Source organism: Pocillopora verrucosa, chromosome 3 (assembly GCF_036669915.1).
Source record: "Pocillopora verrucosa isolate sample1 chromosome 3, ASM3666991v2, whole genome shotgun sequence".
Classification (NCBI taxonomy): Eukaryota; Metazoa; Cnidaria; class Anthozoa; order Scleractinia; family Pocilloporidae; genus Pocillopora; species Pocillopora verrucosa.
The window spans coordinates 7,000,273-7,014,717 of record NC_089314.1 but is presented as its reverse complement, the minus strand read 5'-3'; the positions used below and the strand labels follow the sequence as shown (position 1 = coordinate 7,014,717).

Here is a 14,445-nt window from a genome sequence, read left to right as displayed (position 1 = left end):
AATAGAAATATAAACAGACAGATAAACATTTTAACTATGTACGGATCTAGATTATTCTGGTAATCAATAATCAATTAAATTAAAAATGAGCCTTCTGGCTAGTGTCCTTAACAAAGCTAATGATGCCTCTGTCGGAAAATTGTGACCTTAGGTTATCCATTCAAGTTGTTACGACAACCGTGACGTGAAAAATAGAACCGAATATTTCCCACGGAGACTTCATGGTCATAGATATGGACAAATTTGCTTTGCGTCTTTTTGTATGCCAACTCTAAGAATGTTATTATCGTTGCCGCGAAATTATTTAGTGGACATTATACCTGAAAACGCCAGCCTTTCACCAATGAGCGGAATTTGACCAAGATCTTTCTGTAGAAGTAAGTCCCTCTAAAATTGGATGTTATGCTTTAACCAGAATTGCAAGTGAATGGCTTGAAAAGTTAAAAAAGCTGAAGACATCTGAAGACTTTTCGGCGCAGTTATGGCTTATCCGTAACATTAGCCTTGTTTCTAAGCTAACGTTTTCTTCTGACGATCTGGTTAACAAAAGGAAACACTGAGTGCGCTATACCTGATAATAGACAGGAAAAAATTTATAAACACGGCGAGCCCTGTGGCGAAATTATTTAGTGAATGTATACCTGGAAACGCCAGCCCTTCAGGCCAAAGAGCGGAATTCGACCAAGATCTTTCTGTCGAAGTAAGTCCCTCTAAAATTGGATGTTATGCCTTAGCCAGAATTGCAAGTGAATGGCTTGAAAAGTTAAAAAAGCTGAGATAAATAACTATTCTCAATCAATATCTTAGAACTGAATTAAGATAAACAACGCAAAGATGCCTCTGTCGGAAAATTGTGGCTATAGGTTATCCATTGAAGTTGTTAAGGCAACCGTGACTTGAAAAATAGAACCGAATAATTCCTACCGAGACTTTATGGTCACAAGTACGGACATATATGCTTTGCATCTTTTTGTATGCCAACTGTTACTAAAATGGAACTTTTCGGAACGTTTCAATAAAGCAACGTCTGGCTGGATAATCAAGTGGATGAAAGATCACTTAATGACATAGGGAAATTTACCGAGGGCTTGGTTTTGATCATCCACGTGATTCATCGTTGAGTCTCGAGGGAACACTCGAGCGGGTCAAAATCCCTTTTGCAATGCTTCTGCAAAATCTGGAGACTTTTCGGCGCAGTTATAGCTTATCCGTAACATTAGCCTTGTTTCTAAGCTAACGTATTTCTTCTGACGATCTGATTAACAAAAGGAAACACTGAGTGCGCTATACCTGATAACAGACATGCAAAAATTTATAAACACAGCGAACCCTGCGGTGAAATTATCTAGTGAATGTATACCTTAAAACGCCAGCCTTTCACCAAAAAGTGGAATTTGACTCACGGAGACTTTATAGTTACAGATATGGACATATATGCTTTGCATCTTTTTGTATGCCAACTGTTACTAAAATGGAACTTTTCGGAACGTTTTAATAAAGCAAGTTCTGGTTGGATAATCAAGTGGATAAAATCACTTAGTGACAAAGGGAAATTTACCGAGGGCTTGGTTTTGATCATCCTCGTGATTCATCGTTGGGTCTCGAAGGAACACTCGAGCGGGTCAAAATCCCTTTTGCAATGCTTCTGCAAAATCTGGAGACTTTTCGGCGCAGTTATGGCTTATCCGTAACATTAGCCTTGTTTCTAAGCTGAAGTATTTCTTCTGACGCTCTTATTGACAAAAGGAAACACTGAGTGCGCTATACCTGACAATAGACATGTAAAAATTTATAAACACAGCGAACCCTGCGGCGAAGTTGTCTAGTGAATGTTACCTGAAAACGCCTACCTTTCACCAGTGAGCGGAATTTGACCAAGATCTTTCTGTAGAAGTAAGTCCGTCTAAAATTAAATGTTACGCCTTAACCAGAATTGCAAATGAATGGCTTGAAAGGTTTCAAAAACTGAGATAAATAATTAATCTCAATCAATATCTTAGATCTGAATTAAGTTACACAAGCTAAAGATGCCTTTGTTGGAAAATTGTGGCTATAGGTTATCCATTGAAGTAATTAAGGCAACCGTGACGTGAAAAATAGAACCGAATACTTCCCACGGAGACTTCATGGTCACAGATATGGACAAAGATTTTAGATATATGAAAATTCATATATTTGCACTGCGGTGGAGAGATGAAATTAAGAGATCCTCGCAGCGAAGAACACTACTGAAACGAGTAGTTGTAAATAGGACCTGAAAAAAATTCAGGCCCGTACGGGATATGAACCCATGACCTCTGCGATACCGGTGCAGCGCTCTACCAATTGAGCTAACAAGCCAACTGGGAGATGGTCAATGAATTGGGTCCAAACAAACATTTTTTTTTCAGGTCCTTTTTACAACTACTCGTTTCAGTAGTGTTCTTAGCTGCGAGGATCTCTTAATTTCAGATATGGACAAATTTGCTTTGCATCTTTTTGTATGCCAACTGTTACTAAATATGGAACTTTTCTCTGCGGCGAAATTATTTAGTGAATGTGTAACTGAAAACGCTAGCCTTTTGCCAAGGAGCGGGATTTGACCAAGATCTTTCTGTAGAAGTAAGTCCCTCTAAAATTGGATGTTATACCTTAACCAGAATTGCAAGTGAATGGCTTGAAAAAGTAAAAAAGCGGAGATAAATAATTAATCTCAATCAATATCTTAGATCTGAATTAAGATAAACAAGCTAAAGATGCCTCTGTTGGAAAATTGAGGCTATAGGTTATCCATTAAAGTAATTAAGGCAACCGTGACGTGAAAAATAGAACCGAATATTTCCCATACTTCATAGTCACAGATACGGACAAATTTGCCTTGCATCTTTTTGTATGCCAATTTTTACTAAACATGGACCTTTCCGGAACGGTTTACTGAAGCATCCTCTGGTTGGATAATTTATGTTCTGGACGTTAGGGTGGGGGTTAGAAGATTAAAAAAACAAAAAACATCGACTTGGCTGAGCATTTCTAGCTTCATTCCTACCCTCTAGCCTTTTTATCTCTTGTTCTTGATACGCCCCGGCAGCCAGTTCTCGGCTCCTCTCCTCGTCAAAGTCTTTCAGTTGTGTTAGTATTCCGAGATATTGCTCCTTTTCCTTCATCAGATCCTGAGACGAGATTAGGCAATGTTTGTTTCCTGAACTATTTCTCTAATTCACATGAATATATTTTCACAACCTTTAATTGATAGAAACATCTTTATCCGAATAATTTCAGATATGTGCAAGCATTACAAGCTTAAATTAAAGGGGGCTTAAACCTCAGAATTACACCCATCTTCAAAATCACGGAATTCATTTATTTCCAAAGTCAATTGTAATTGAGCGTTTTTAAAGTAAAGTTAAGCTTACGATTTTATACTGTCCTCGGCCACTGATATTTTCCCAATTATTGGTGCTCAGACGCCCTTGTCGTTGGGGGATGTTTGAAGAGTGGGCACCATCTTGGTATCCTTGAGAGTGTAATCAAACAAAGTTCACTTCGTCTTTCACCTAATCTGGGTAGTTTTAGATATGTGGCGAGCTTCTTTATGAAAGTTCAGGTACGATGACCTTGAAGGCGTGTTTCTGTATACGTTCTACCACTTCAGAGAGGGAAGAGGTAGTACCATACTACACAACAATATTCAAGTGCAAATTCAAGGGCATATAATTTGTAAATTAGCCTTTACCCTCAACGCCCACTCTGCTCAGTACACGGAGTATGTGGAAACGTTTTGTAGCTTTGGTGACCGTAGCGCTGATATGTTTGTTCCACTTTAAGTTGTTCTGAATCACCAGTCGAAGCAGTAGACGGACACTGGAGAATAATTCTATTAAAGTAGAGAACTACTTACCACCTGCTCTCAGAATCGACTGACTGAGATGCAATTATCCGGAATCCAATTATATGAACTGTGTGATGGGGCAGAAATGTTATAAAACTTTCGGAATTCACTTTTTTAAAAGCTAGGTGCGAGATGTTATTATTCGTCGAAGGCAAAGAGAATTCAGTTTGTCGAATAACCTCTGAGACGCAGCCAGTTCCCACTAGAATTCAACAGGTATATCTCATTCAATCAGCTAAACTTCATATCTTTCTTTTGGAAAGGGATACTCCAATCTCAGCCGCATATTTTGTGCTTTTCGGGATCATGATTGCATTTTTTCGATTGCACTTATTACTTCCTGCGTAACGTTGACAAAACACGGGGCAGCCATTTGAAATTTAGCACCCCTGCGCGCAAGGTGATAATAGGGAAGACTTCCACTTCCTTCCACAAGAAAAAAGGGAGAATACACTGGGAAATAATCCAAAGGATTATGCAACAAAGTGTTGATTCATGTGATGAACCAGAGAGAAAGTTGATTATCGTACATTGAGTGTATCTTGCTTTCGACGCGACTACGTAAATAAAAAGAAATTTTACTTCAACTATAATATCTATGTTTTTAACAGAAGTCTTTCTTACCTCTCTCTTAACCTCACGATTCTCTTGGAGCAAACGCTGTTGCTGTTCCTGCGATATTCGAAAGTGGTGAAAAAAATTAAATCAGTTTGATATTCCATGTTATCAAATAATCATGAGAATTCTTGCTACATAAGTGGTAAATGATTGCCTTAGATCATGCGTTTAATGGAAATACGCCTGCCCTGGTTGGTCAAATATTTTTCGAATTCCGGCTTCTTGATCCGTTAGTTACTCTGAGCACAGAGGGAAATGAAAGAAGTTGCAGTTACTCTGTTACTGATAAACTTCTCCTCTAGAGTTATCTCGAATACGCATTTCATAATTACTCAAGCAATGCGAAAATCTGAAGATTTCAAAGCATAATAAGGGTATTACCTCAAGCTTTTGCTTCTCCTGCTCTTGAAAGGCTTTGGCAGCCAATTCTGCGATCAGTCTTTCATCGTAGTCTTTCAGCTGTTGTAAGAGGCTCATGTATTGCTCTCGCTCTTTCATCAATGCCTCAAAAAAGACAACGAATAAGCACACATTTAAGAAAAAACGATCAAAAACAAATAAAAAAATCTGAACTTCAAAAGTAGTATCTCTCTCTTTGGATACAGTTATTCAAAATCAAGAAGAACCCACGTCGATTTTTTTTTTCTTCACCTGCTCGTTAACCGTTAACATAAAGATGAATACTGACCAATATTAAATATATCAGTAGGATCTTTCTAGGAGTATAAATAAACTCAAAACTCTTTGGAAAAACCTGTGAAATTGACGCTTACTAAGCAATCACACGGATCCGCGAACTGTGCTTTTAAACTAACAATGAGAACCAGGAAGCGAACAATGTACTTTTAAACTAACCAATGAGAACCAGGAAGCGAACAATGAGCTTTTAAACTAACCAATGAGAACCAGGAAGCACACACTGCGCTCTAGCCAGGCTACCAAGAATCTACGTGTATGACTTTCAAGATCAAACGATCTATGAGGATGAATGCATCTGTAGATAAGACCGAGTAAAGAGACTGACATAACTGAATATAAGAGAATTTAAGCCCTGAATTTACTCACTGGGTGAAACTAAAAAAACACCGCCTCGATTTCATCTTTTGCGCCGATTGCAGACTTGTGGTAATCATCTTTAATCAGATTGTATTTTCTAATAATGTCATAAAAGGAAAGTTTGACTCCCTCTTTTGTTTGTAGTTGCTGTAGTACTGGGTCCAGATGCTGCTTTTTGAGCATTGCGAGCAGGTTGTTGCAGAATTCTCTAGTCGTTTTGACATTCCTCTCTTGCCATAAGTGAAAACTTTCACTCAATGATTCCTAAATCGAGGATAACGATACAGTAGAACAGGAAAATTAGACTGGGAAGTAAGAAGATTTCGTAAGACGCTTACTGGAGCTTCTTGGACCTGTTTCACTAGGAAAAAGCTTAGAGTAACGCAAGCATGAGTTGGCAAGAATGATAGCACTTCTCTCCTTAAAAAAAAACCGTTTCCTGTTAAAGAACAAGCTTAATGCACTGTTTGCTCTACGATTTTCTTTATCTTTTTGAGACATGATTTTTCCTAAATTTGGTGTGGATTAATTTTCACTTCTTGGTACAATGAACCATCTTTGCAGTGTGGATACGGGTTAGATGGACTCTAAACGTAAATAACAAAAAAATCCTTTTTCATCATTTTTTTTCGCAAGTTGATTCCACAAGATGTCAGTCTGAAATTAAGAAATACTCTCAGACGTATCTCCATCAGGGATCATACAACCCGAATAAAGATTGCAAGTGAATGGCTTGAAAAGTTAAAAAAGCTGAAGATATCTGAAGACCTTTCGGCGCAGTTATGGCTTATCCGTAACATTAGCCTTGTTTCTAAGCTAACGTTTTCTTCTGACGATCTGGTTAACAAAAGGAAACACTGAGTGCGCTATACCCGATAATAGACAGGAAAAAATTTATAAACACGGCGAGCCCTGTGGCGAAATTATTTAGTGAATGTATACCTGGAAACGCCAGCCCTTCAGGCCAAAGAGCAGAATTCGACCAAGATCTTTCTGTCGAAGTAAGTCCCTCTAAAATTGGATGTTATGCCTTAGCCAGAATTGCAAGTGAATAGCTTGAAAAGTTAAAAAAGCTGAGATAAATAACTATTCTCAATCAATATCTTAGAACTGAATTAAGATAAACAACACAAAGATGCCTCTGTCGGAAAATTGTGGCTATAGGTTATCCATTGAAGTTGTTAAGGCAACCGTGACTTGAAAAATAGAACCGAATAATTCCTACCGAGACTTTATGGTCACAAGTACGGACATATATGCTTTGCATCTTTTGGTATGCCAACTGTTACTAAAATGGAACTTTTCGGAACGTTTCAATAAAGCAACGTCTGGCTGGATAATCAAGTGGATGAAAGATCACTTAATGACATAGGGAAATTTACCTACTCTCAGACGTATCTCCATCAGGGATCATACAACCCGAATAAAGACTTAACCTTCAAATTTTTCAGTAACTTCTCGGTCGTGTTTGTAGATATTCCTGCTGTTTCCGCCATTAAATGGGCTTCACTATTTTCCAGCGCCATTTCATGACCATTTCCCAGTCGATAATTATCACACGGTAGCTTATCCTTCAGCTGTAATGACATGGTGGCGTTATAAGCATTAAGTGCATCTTTCATTGCCTTAGAACACTTCATCTCCACAAACTGATCCCAAGCGTTCTGAACATTCGTGACCATACCAGGCGTGTTGATGGCTTGGACGTAGAGCTGTACCAGTACCGCAAGGCCTGATTAAAAAAGAACCATAGATTTGTACTTGCGCAGGTATAACAAGAACAATAATGTGCGTCATGCTTTGTGAGTAAAGAGTAAAGCCATCGTCCGCTATTAATGAAATGTGTTTAAAAGCCATAGACCATTCAAGCTTTTTTACAGTCTAGGGCGAGAATATGCCATCGTCATTGTTAGAGCTGAGCTGTTTCAACACCAAGTCACGGTTTGGGTGGAACTTTAAAGTGTGACAAAGGTTGCAGAAAGCCTTCCTTTACCTTCTCCGGTGACAAGTTCTCCATCGTTAATGCTGTTTTTGGGGAGCAGAATTCTCCTCACCAAACGCTTGAAATCTTCCAACCCACTGGTGAACAAAAGATTGATGCGACTTTTGTTATCACTGATACTTTTTAATACCTTGGAGTCGCCTGCGGGAATAGGTAAAGTGAATGCTTCGAAACCTGGAAAGAAGTTTAAGATGCTTCCAGCTACATTCTGACTTTCTTGGCCAACAGTTGATGAATCCTGGACTTTAAATACTTTCCAAAATAAAATATACAGATTTCTTTGATGAAATAACAATTGATAAGGTAATCTAAGGAGGCAATATTTTGACGGTTGTGGAAGTTGTGCTTTCACTCATCAATTAATAGCCCTCCGAACTGCTGACTATATTCAATATTTCGTTCAGGAGTTAAGCCCAAAATCACCTTTTTCAGGAAGTAGTCCTTAATGTTGCTGCAGTCTCTTGGAATTGCTTGTAGTACGTCCCTAAGTAACCATATGAAGAAAGGAAAGGTCTTATGGAAATTCTTTGAGTCCCCATGGCTTCTCTTGGTCTCCAGCTTTGTTGTTGATTGTACCTCAATACGATGAGTTAGTTTCACAGTGAAACTATATTTATTAAAGAAAATTGTCCAGATTGTACAAAAAATATTAATAAGCCAATTTCGGTATGTGTACTGAGTTTGGCGTGAACTCAGGATCCTGATCCTCGAGTTCTTTTAATCAGTATTTCTCGTAGCCGAAACCAAAACGGGTTATTCTCATTTGTTACCAAACAAGCTTTACACTTTTCAATTTCTAATGAACTCTACATTGCTGTTATCAGAAAAACTATTTTTCACTTTGAGGGAAAACGGACAGCTGTCTATTTTGTTGCGAAATCTTTTATTTTGTTGTAACGGATTCTTATATGTACAGTTCAGGTAGTCTTGAGTTCGAGTAGCCAATGACCATTTTTGATTCCGGCCTTAAAAATTCACAGGCTCTCTGCTTCACAAATAGTTAATTAACTTGTAATCTTAAATTGCAGTTTATAAAAAACTGTCGTGGTTAAAATAAACATCTCGTTGTTGCTACTGCATTTGAGAGGATACTCCAGTCCTTCAAGATTACTCTTCATATCAAACTCACGGGGTACAAATAAACTTAACATGAATATAGTGACCACGCCCACTTCAACGCCCCACTCAAATCGAGTGTAATTTTCGAACATTTTACCATCGTGCGGATTCTTTACAGAAAAAGCACTCAATTTACCTCTGAAATATTAAACTATAATATTGTGGCTTCCTATTTCGCTAATTTTCTAACTTGAAGGTAAAGTTTTTCCCTCGTCATTTTAACCTTTTCTCCGAGCGGTTGCGTGAAGTTAACAAGGCGTTTTTGTTCAAAACACAACCGAGCGAAGCGTCTCGGGCGATATCCTTTTTACGCAAGCACAATTTAAAAATGTACCGCCAGAATCAAAAGGAGGAACAAATTTCCTTTGTTTTGATTCGTAAAGTGCCGAACAAAAAGCAGATTTACCCTCGTCAAATGGCTTTTCAAAACAGCTGTATCTTCCTCCTTTTGATTTTTTAATCTGCCATTGTTTACTTACGAGATAAACAAGTAAGATTTGCGAAGTTCATCGCTCTATGAAGTCTAAATAAATGCCTTTTTTAAGCTTGTTCACTGGATTTTTCGTAAACTTCCCTAATTAATTTTTCGTTTCAGCTTACCAATCTATACTATTTCAAAGCAAAGAAGTTTTCAGAGAAAACCCATGAGTCGGTCCTTTCAATAATTATAAAAAAAGTGTTTGAGCAATCAGGTATACGAGGTATAATAATCAATAGCCATATATCAGAAGTCTTCAGAAAGAAAATGTTCTGTTTTCAGAAAGCTGTCAATAAAGCTAGTAATCGTGGCAATTAAATGCACTTCTTAGCAATTTGGAAACGGGCCCACGGTGTCGATTTAAGGTGTAGTACAACGAGGTTGATGTACATTAAGTCGTTAGTAAGACCTATACTCGAATACGCTGTCCCCGTCTGGAGCCCCTACCAAAAAAAGGATATCGAATCCTTGGAAAAAGTCCAAAGAAGGGCATCTCGGTTGGCATTAAAGCAAAAACGCGGAGAAATGAGCTATGAAGACCGCTGCCACCTACTGAATTGGCAAACTTTGGAGAAACGAAGAGAGTTTTTATCTCTGATCCAGTGCTACAAGATAGTTCTGGAAATAGATAGTCTTCATTTTTCGGACTTTTTTGAACTTACTAAATGTAATCGAACCAGAGCCAATCACGATTATAAGCTCTACGTAAAAATAGCTATCGTAAATTGCTACAAATTTTCTTTTTTTGTACGGATCGTTAATATGTGGAATAATTTGCCTAAAGATATTGTACACGCAGGATCATTGACTTTATTTCGTAACAGACTAAAGATTTACATGAATATTGATTGAGATGATGGTAAACAGTTTTTAATTATCTGTATATAATGTTTTGATCTTTTTATTCGGGGAATCTTTTATATAGGGTTAACCTCTAGAATATCCCCTTTCGAGAGATACTTTTACAATTTTTATTTTCCTTCTCTTGAATAAAGTATTGTATTGTATTGTATTGTAACAGAAGGAGGAGGCTAAACCACACTCTCCTTTCTCGGGCTGTAAAATTTTGTTGCAGCCAAAATTGAAGTCTTCAACACTGAGACTAATCAATATGAAACTTTCAATCTTGTTGGAGAGGGAGAGCTGCCATTTACAGAGTCTGACCCAAAGGCCCTTAATAATGATGACATTGATAACATAAATATGTGACTCTACCTCAAAGATAAATTCATTATTTCAAATGAGGCTTGGCATGAAATTGCCATTAAGGCTAATGATCTCCCCAATATATATTCCATCAAGAAGCAAATTAATGAGCTAAACAGTGAATGGAACTTGAAACCAACACCAGTAGATGCTGAAGGTGTTCAGTTAGGATTTGCAGAAAGCTTGCAAGAGCACATTGTTAGGCTTCAGAAGAATGGAGAAATGAATGATGGAGAAACTATTAAGATCAAGCTTAGTGGTGATGGTACAAATATTGGAAAGGGGCTTACAGTTGTCAACTTCACTTTTACTATTCTCCATGAAAAGAATGTGGCAATGGGTGAGAAGGGAAATAATATATACTTGCTGTTATAAAAACTACAGAGACATATGATAATCTGAGAGACAGCCTAGCAGACCTTCAAATGGAAATGTCAAACTTAAAGGAGATAAGTGCAAATAATTGCACCTATAAAATTGAATACTTTTTAGGTGGAGATTTGAAATTTTTAGCACTGGTATGTGGTTCAGGCAAGGCAAATGAGGATTATGCTTGTGTGTGGTGCAAGTGTCCGAGGGAGCAACAGTGGGACACAAGCAAAACATGGTCAATTAATGACCCCAAATTTGGTGCTAGAACTGTCACCAAAATAGCAAGGTTTTCCACTGGAAAGAAATTAAAATGTAAGGCACAACCATTATTTGATTTTATACCTATGGACCATGTCATCATAGATACATTACATTTTTTTCTGAGGATTTCAGATGTTTTGATTGACTTGTTCATAAGAGGGCTGAGAAGAAGTGATGTATTGAGAAAAAAAAACCTCTGATGGATTCCCAAGGGATAAATATAAACACATAGCATGTTATGTAGAATTTATCAAAAGTATGGGAATCACTTTTAATTTTAGAATCAACAAAGAGAGCAAAAAGCTGGAATATAGAGATCTTACTGAACCAGAAAAGTTGAAACTCTTTCAGAATATAAACATTCCGACCTATGCTTGTCCCTCATTGCAGTCAAAACAAAGACATACAAGTGATCTGAGTTAAATCTATGGACATAATTGGTGATTTGAAGCTAGATTTTACATCTGAAGAGGGTATTCTTGAACTGCAAAGAAAAATCAAATCATGGTTTGAGCACTTTCTCAAAGTTTACCAAGCAAAAGATGTCACTCCCTACATGCATGCACTATGTTATCATGTTCCTGAGTTCCTGTCACTTTATCAGAACATAGCATATTACACACAGCAAGGCTTGGAAAAATACAATAGTAGAGCTTCTAAAGATTTCTTCAGATCCACAAATCACAAAGGGGTTGATGCCCTCAAACAACTGTTTCTGAAGAAAAACAGGATTCAGTTCCTGGAGGCAGCAGGTTATGAAAGGGTTAAGAACACCTACAACGATGAGCTTGTATTCAATGATTGGACTTCTTTGTCCCAGCCAATACTTAATAGTTCCTGGAATTACATAGGCAAAATCTTCAGCTACATTTAAAATTCTTTCATCCCACTTCAGCCCCAGATATGAATCAAGCACCCTATTTGACTCCAATTGGTAAACCATCTTCCCTCTTTGAAGAACGCCGGGCAAAACACTCCCAAGACCTTCCATGAAAATATCTTGGTCAACTTTAAGGTCTATGTTTATATCAGGATCCTCTCGCCGTCCAGACCAAAGCTTTTTCTTTATTTCACGAGCAAGTTGGCCATGGAACGATTCTTTTCTATCTTCTAGAGAGTTTTCCGAGGGAATGAACAGCTTTTCGCTGTGAACAAACGGAAATTATCCAGATCCTCAATCGGCCCTGAAGGGTGTCCATTCACCGAAGCATGTGCTATAGCCAACGTAATGAATTTTCAACCTCTCGTGTTGATTTTGTCAATTTCCCTGATCTCAATATCATACATTTTTGTATCTTTCTATCGTGGATTCGCCTTTCTAACAGGGTTGTATGTTAAGTATTTATTGCAAAATCGCTTTGCTTTTTTTATTTCCCTCTTTGACCTGTCCGCCATTTTGAAAATTCGCAACGGAGAGCATGCGCATTACGTAGGGTTAGTGGTCGCGTACACCTGGAACCGAGAAAAACAAATGTTCGTCGCGCTGGGGAAAGAGTTTGATATGGTTGGAATGCCTGGTGAATTGTAGATCAAAACTGAGGCTAACAAAACTGTTAAAGTGAAGATCTGGTTATCATCAAGTCCTTCTCCAGTTACTGCATCAATTCCCTCAGAGTCCAGCAACACTATTATGATTTCCTGGCCTTTAGCATCCTCATAAGAAATATGTCGGTTAAATCTTCATACCTTGCCAAAATTATTATAAATGGCAAAATAAAATCAAAATAATGATCCGGCAAACCCTGAACTTGTCTGGCACTATCCATAAACAGATTCCCATGGTTTCTGGTTCCATGTGATGTCCAAGAGGGAAAACTTGTGGTTGATTGAAGGCCTCGCTGAATACAAAGGACTTCCTTTTACTCAATAGTCGGGCAATAAACACCACGCATACTGGACCTAGATGATCGTTGATTTTTCGCTCGTTTGTAGATAACGGATTGCAATAGGCGAGTATATCCTTCTTTTCACTTCATTTTCTTTTCTCTTGACAAAGTTGACGTGTACAATGAGCATAGGAAAAAAAAATTAGGAAAAAATGAAAATTGACTTCGCAACGCTCGATTGTTTGAGCTATATCTATTTAATTCTTCCTCCTCAGGAATTTTTCAAATCTCCAGGTATTCCGTTTCATATTGTGGCTTATCCATCTGTCAACAACCTTTGGTGAATTGTTGGTGGAAGATTCAAACGAGAAAGTTGCACCATTTTGGACATAATAAAGAAAACAATTTTTTAATAACGTTAGTCACGCTCACCATCATTCAGAACGGGGTTAACATGAAAATAGATTTAAAGTTTGATGGATAAGTTTACAGTTTACCTTTAATCCTCCGGAGGTTTTCAAGTGCTTCATCTACCACATACAATGAGGTTCGCTCTTTTCCTGTTTGGATGTACTGGCCTGAAATCGAATCCCAATTACAGTTGTTTGGCAGGCAAAGAGGAGTTGCCCTCTTGGTTCCAGCTTGTGACTTGCGACCTATTCTCCCTTTTGAGCCTTAAAAGTTTGAGAAGAAACTCTGCCACACTTATAAAAACAAATTCCCTTCTCTACCAAATGTGGGTCGTCAAAATTAGAGGATTAAAGTTTGCTTATTTGGTTCAATCAATGGAAAATGAAGTATACAGCATTTAAGGTTACAATTCGGAAATAAATAGTGTGGAGGTTCATAGAAAGCATAGAAACCGACGTCAACGTACCCTTTAAATCTGGACCCCAAGCTTGAATTGTTCGTTGAAATTAAGTCTGACACAGTTCAACTGTTGGTTGTCTGTGCTCTTTGGCTTCCCTGTTGCTCGAGACAGGAAAGCTCAAGTGCCTTGGCTAACGCCTCGTTCTCGTTTTCGAGTTGATATTGTTGTTTCCAAGACTAGAATTAGGTTATAAAGTGAATATTTTAACGGTTAGCTTCAAAAGTTAAAGCAACGAAGCAACGAAGCAACGAAGCAACGAAGCAACGAAGCAACGAAGCAACGAAGCAACGAAGCAACGAAGCAACGAAGCAACGAAGCAACGAAGCAACGAAGCAACGAAGCAACGAAGCAACGAAGCAGCGAAGCAGCGAAGCAGCGAAGCAGCGAAGCAAGGAAGCAAACTAAGCAACGAAGCAACGATGCAACGACAACACGTTTTTAACGAGAGGTGGTCACGATAATAGTGCCAGTGACATCGAGGTTACCAGTTACAGGTAATTGTACTGCATAATAAAATATTTACATTCCACCATGTTAAGCGGGTGTCTGTGTGATACATTATGGGTAGGTAGTCACACAATTTTTATATCTCTTTGGTAAAGGTAAGCAGTGAATTTTCTGAGCCCATGGGGTGAGTTCAATTTATAGTCTCAAAAAGTCGCAATAATAATTATACATGGAGAATTAAAGACAATGAATCAAATCAAGTGAAATTTCGACAGTGCATGCTTTAACTTTATTTGTAGGTCATCCAACTGAATGGTCGAG

The 14,445-nt window shown here is 38.0% G+C and overlaps 1 protein-coding gene across 1 annotated transcript; it reads right to left on the bottom strand.

The window, feature by feature from the left end:
- Window positions 1–2,972: 2,972 nt before the first annotated feature.
- Window positions 2,973–14,236, bottom strand: LOC131782756 (guanylate-binding protein 7). Its single transcript, XM_066163443.1, is given in 14 exon segments — window positions 2,973–3,149; window positions 4,493–4,540; window positions 4,868–4,990; window positions 5,573–5,806; window positions 6,979–7,274; window positions 7,536–7,787; window positions 7,958–8,151; window positions 8,637–8,660; window positions 12,485–12,633; window positions 12,722–12,879; window positions 13,304–13,480; window positions 13,684–13,757; window positions 13,759–13,853; window positions 14,201–14,236. Coding segments are annotated over 14 exon segments (2,037 nt in total).
- Window positions 14,237–14,445: the final 209 nt, after the last annotated feature.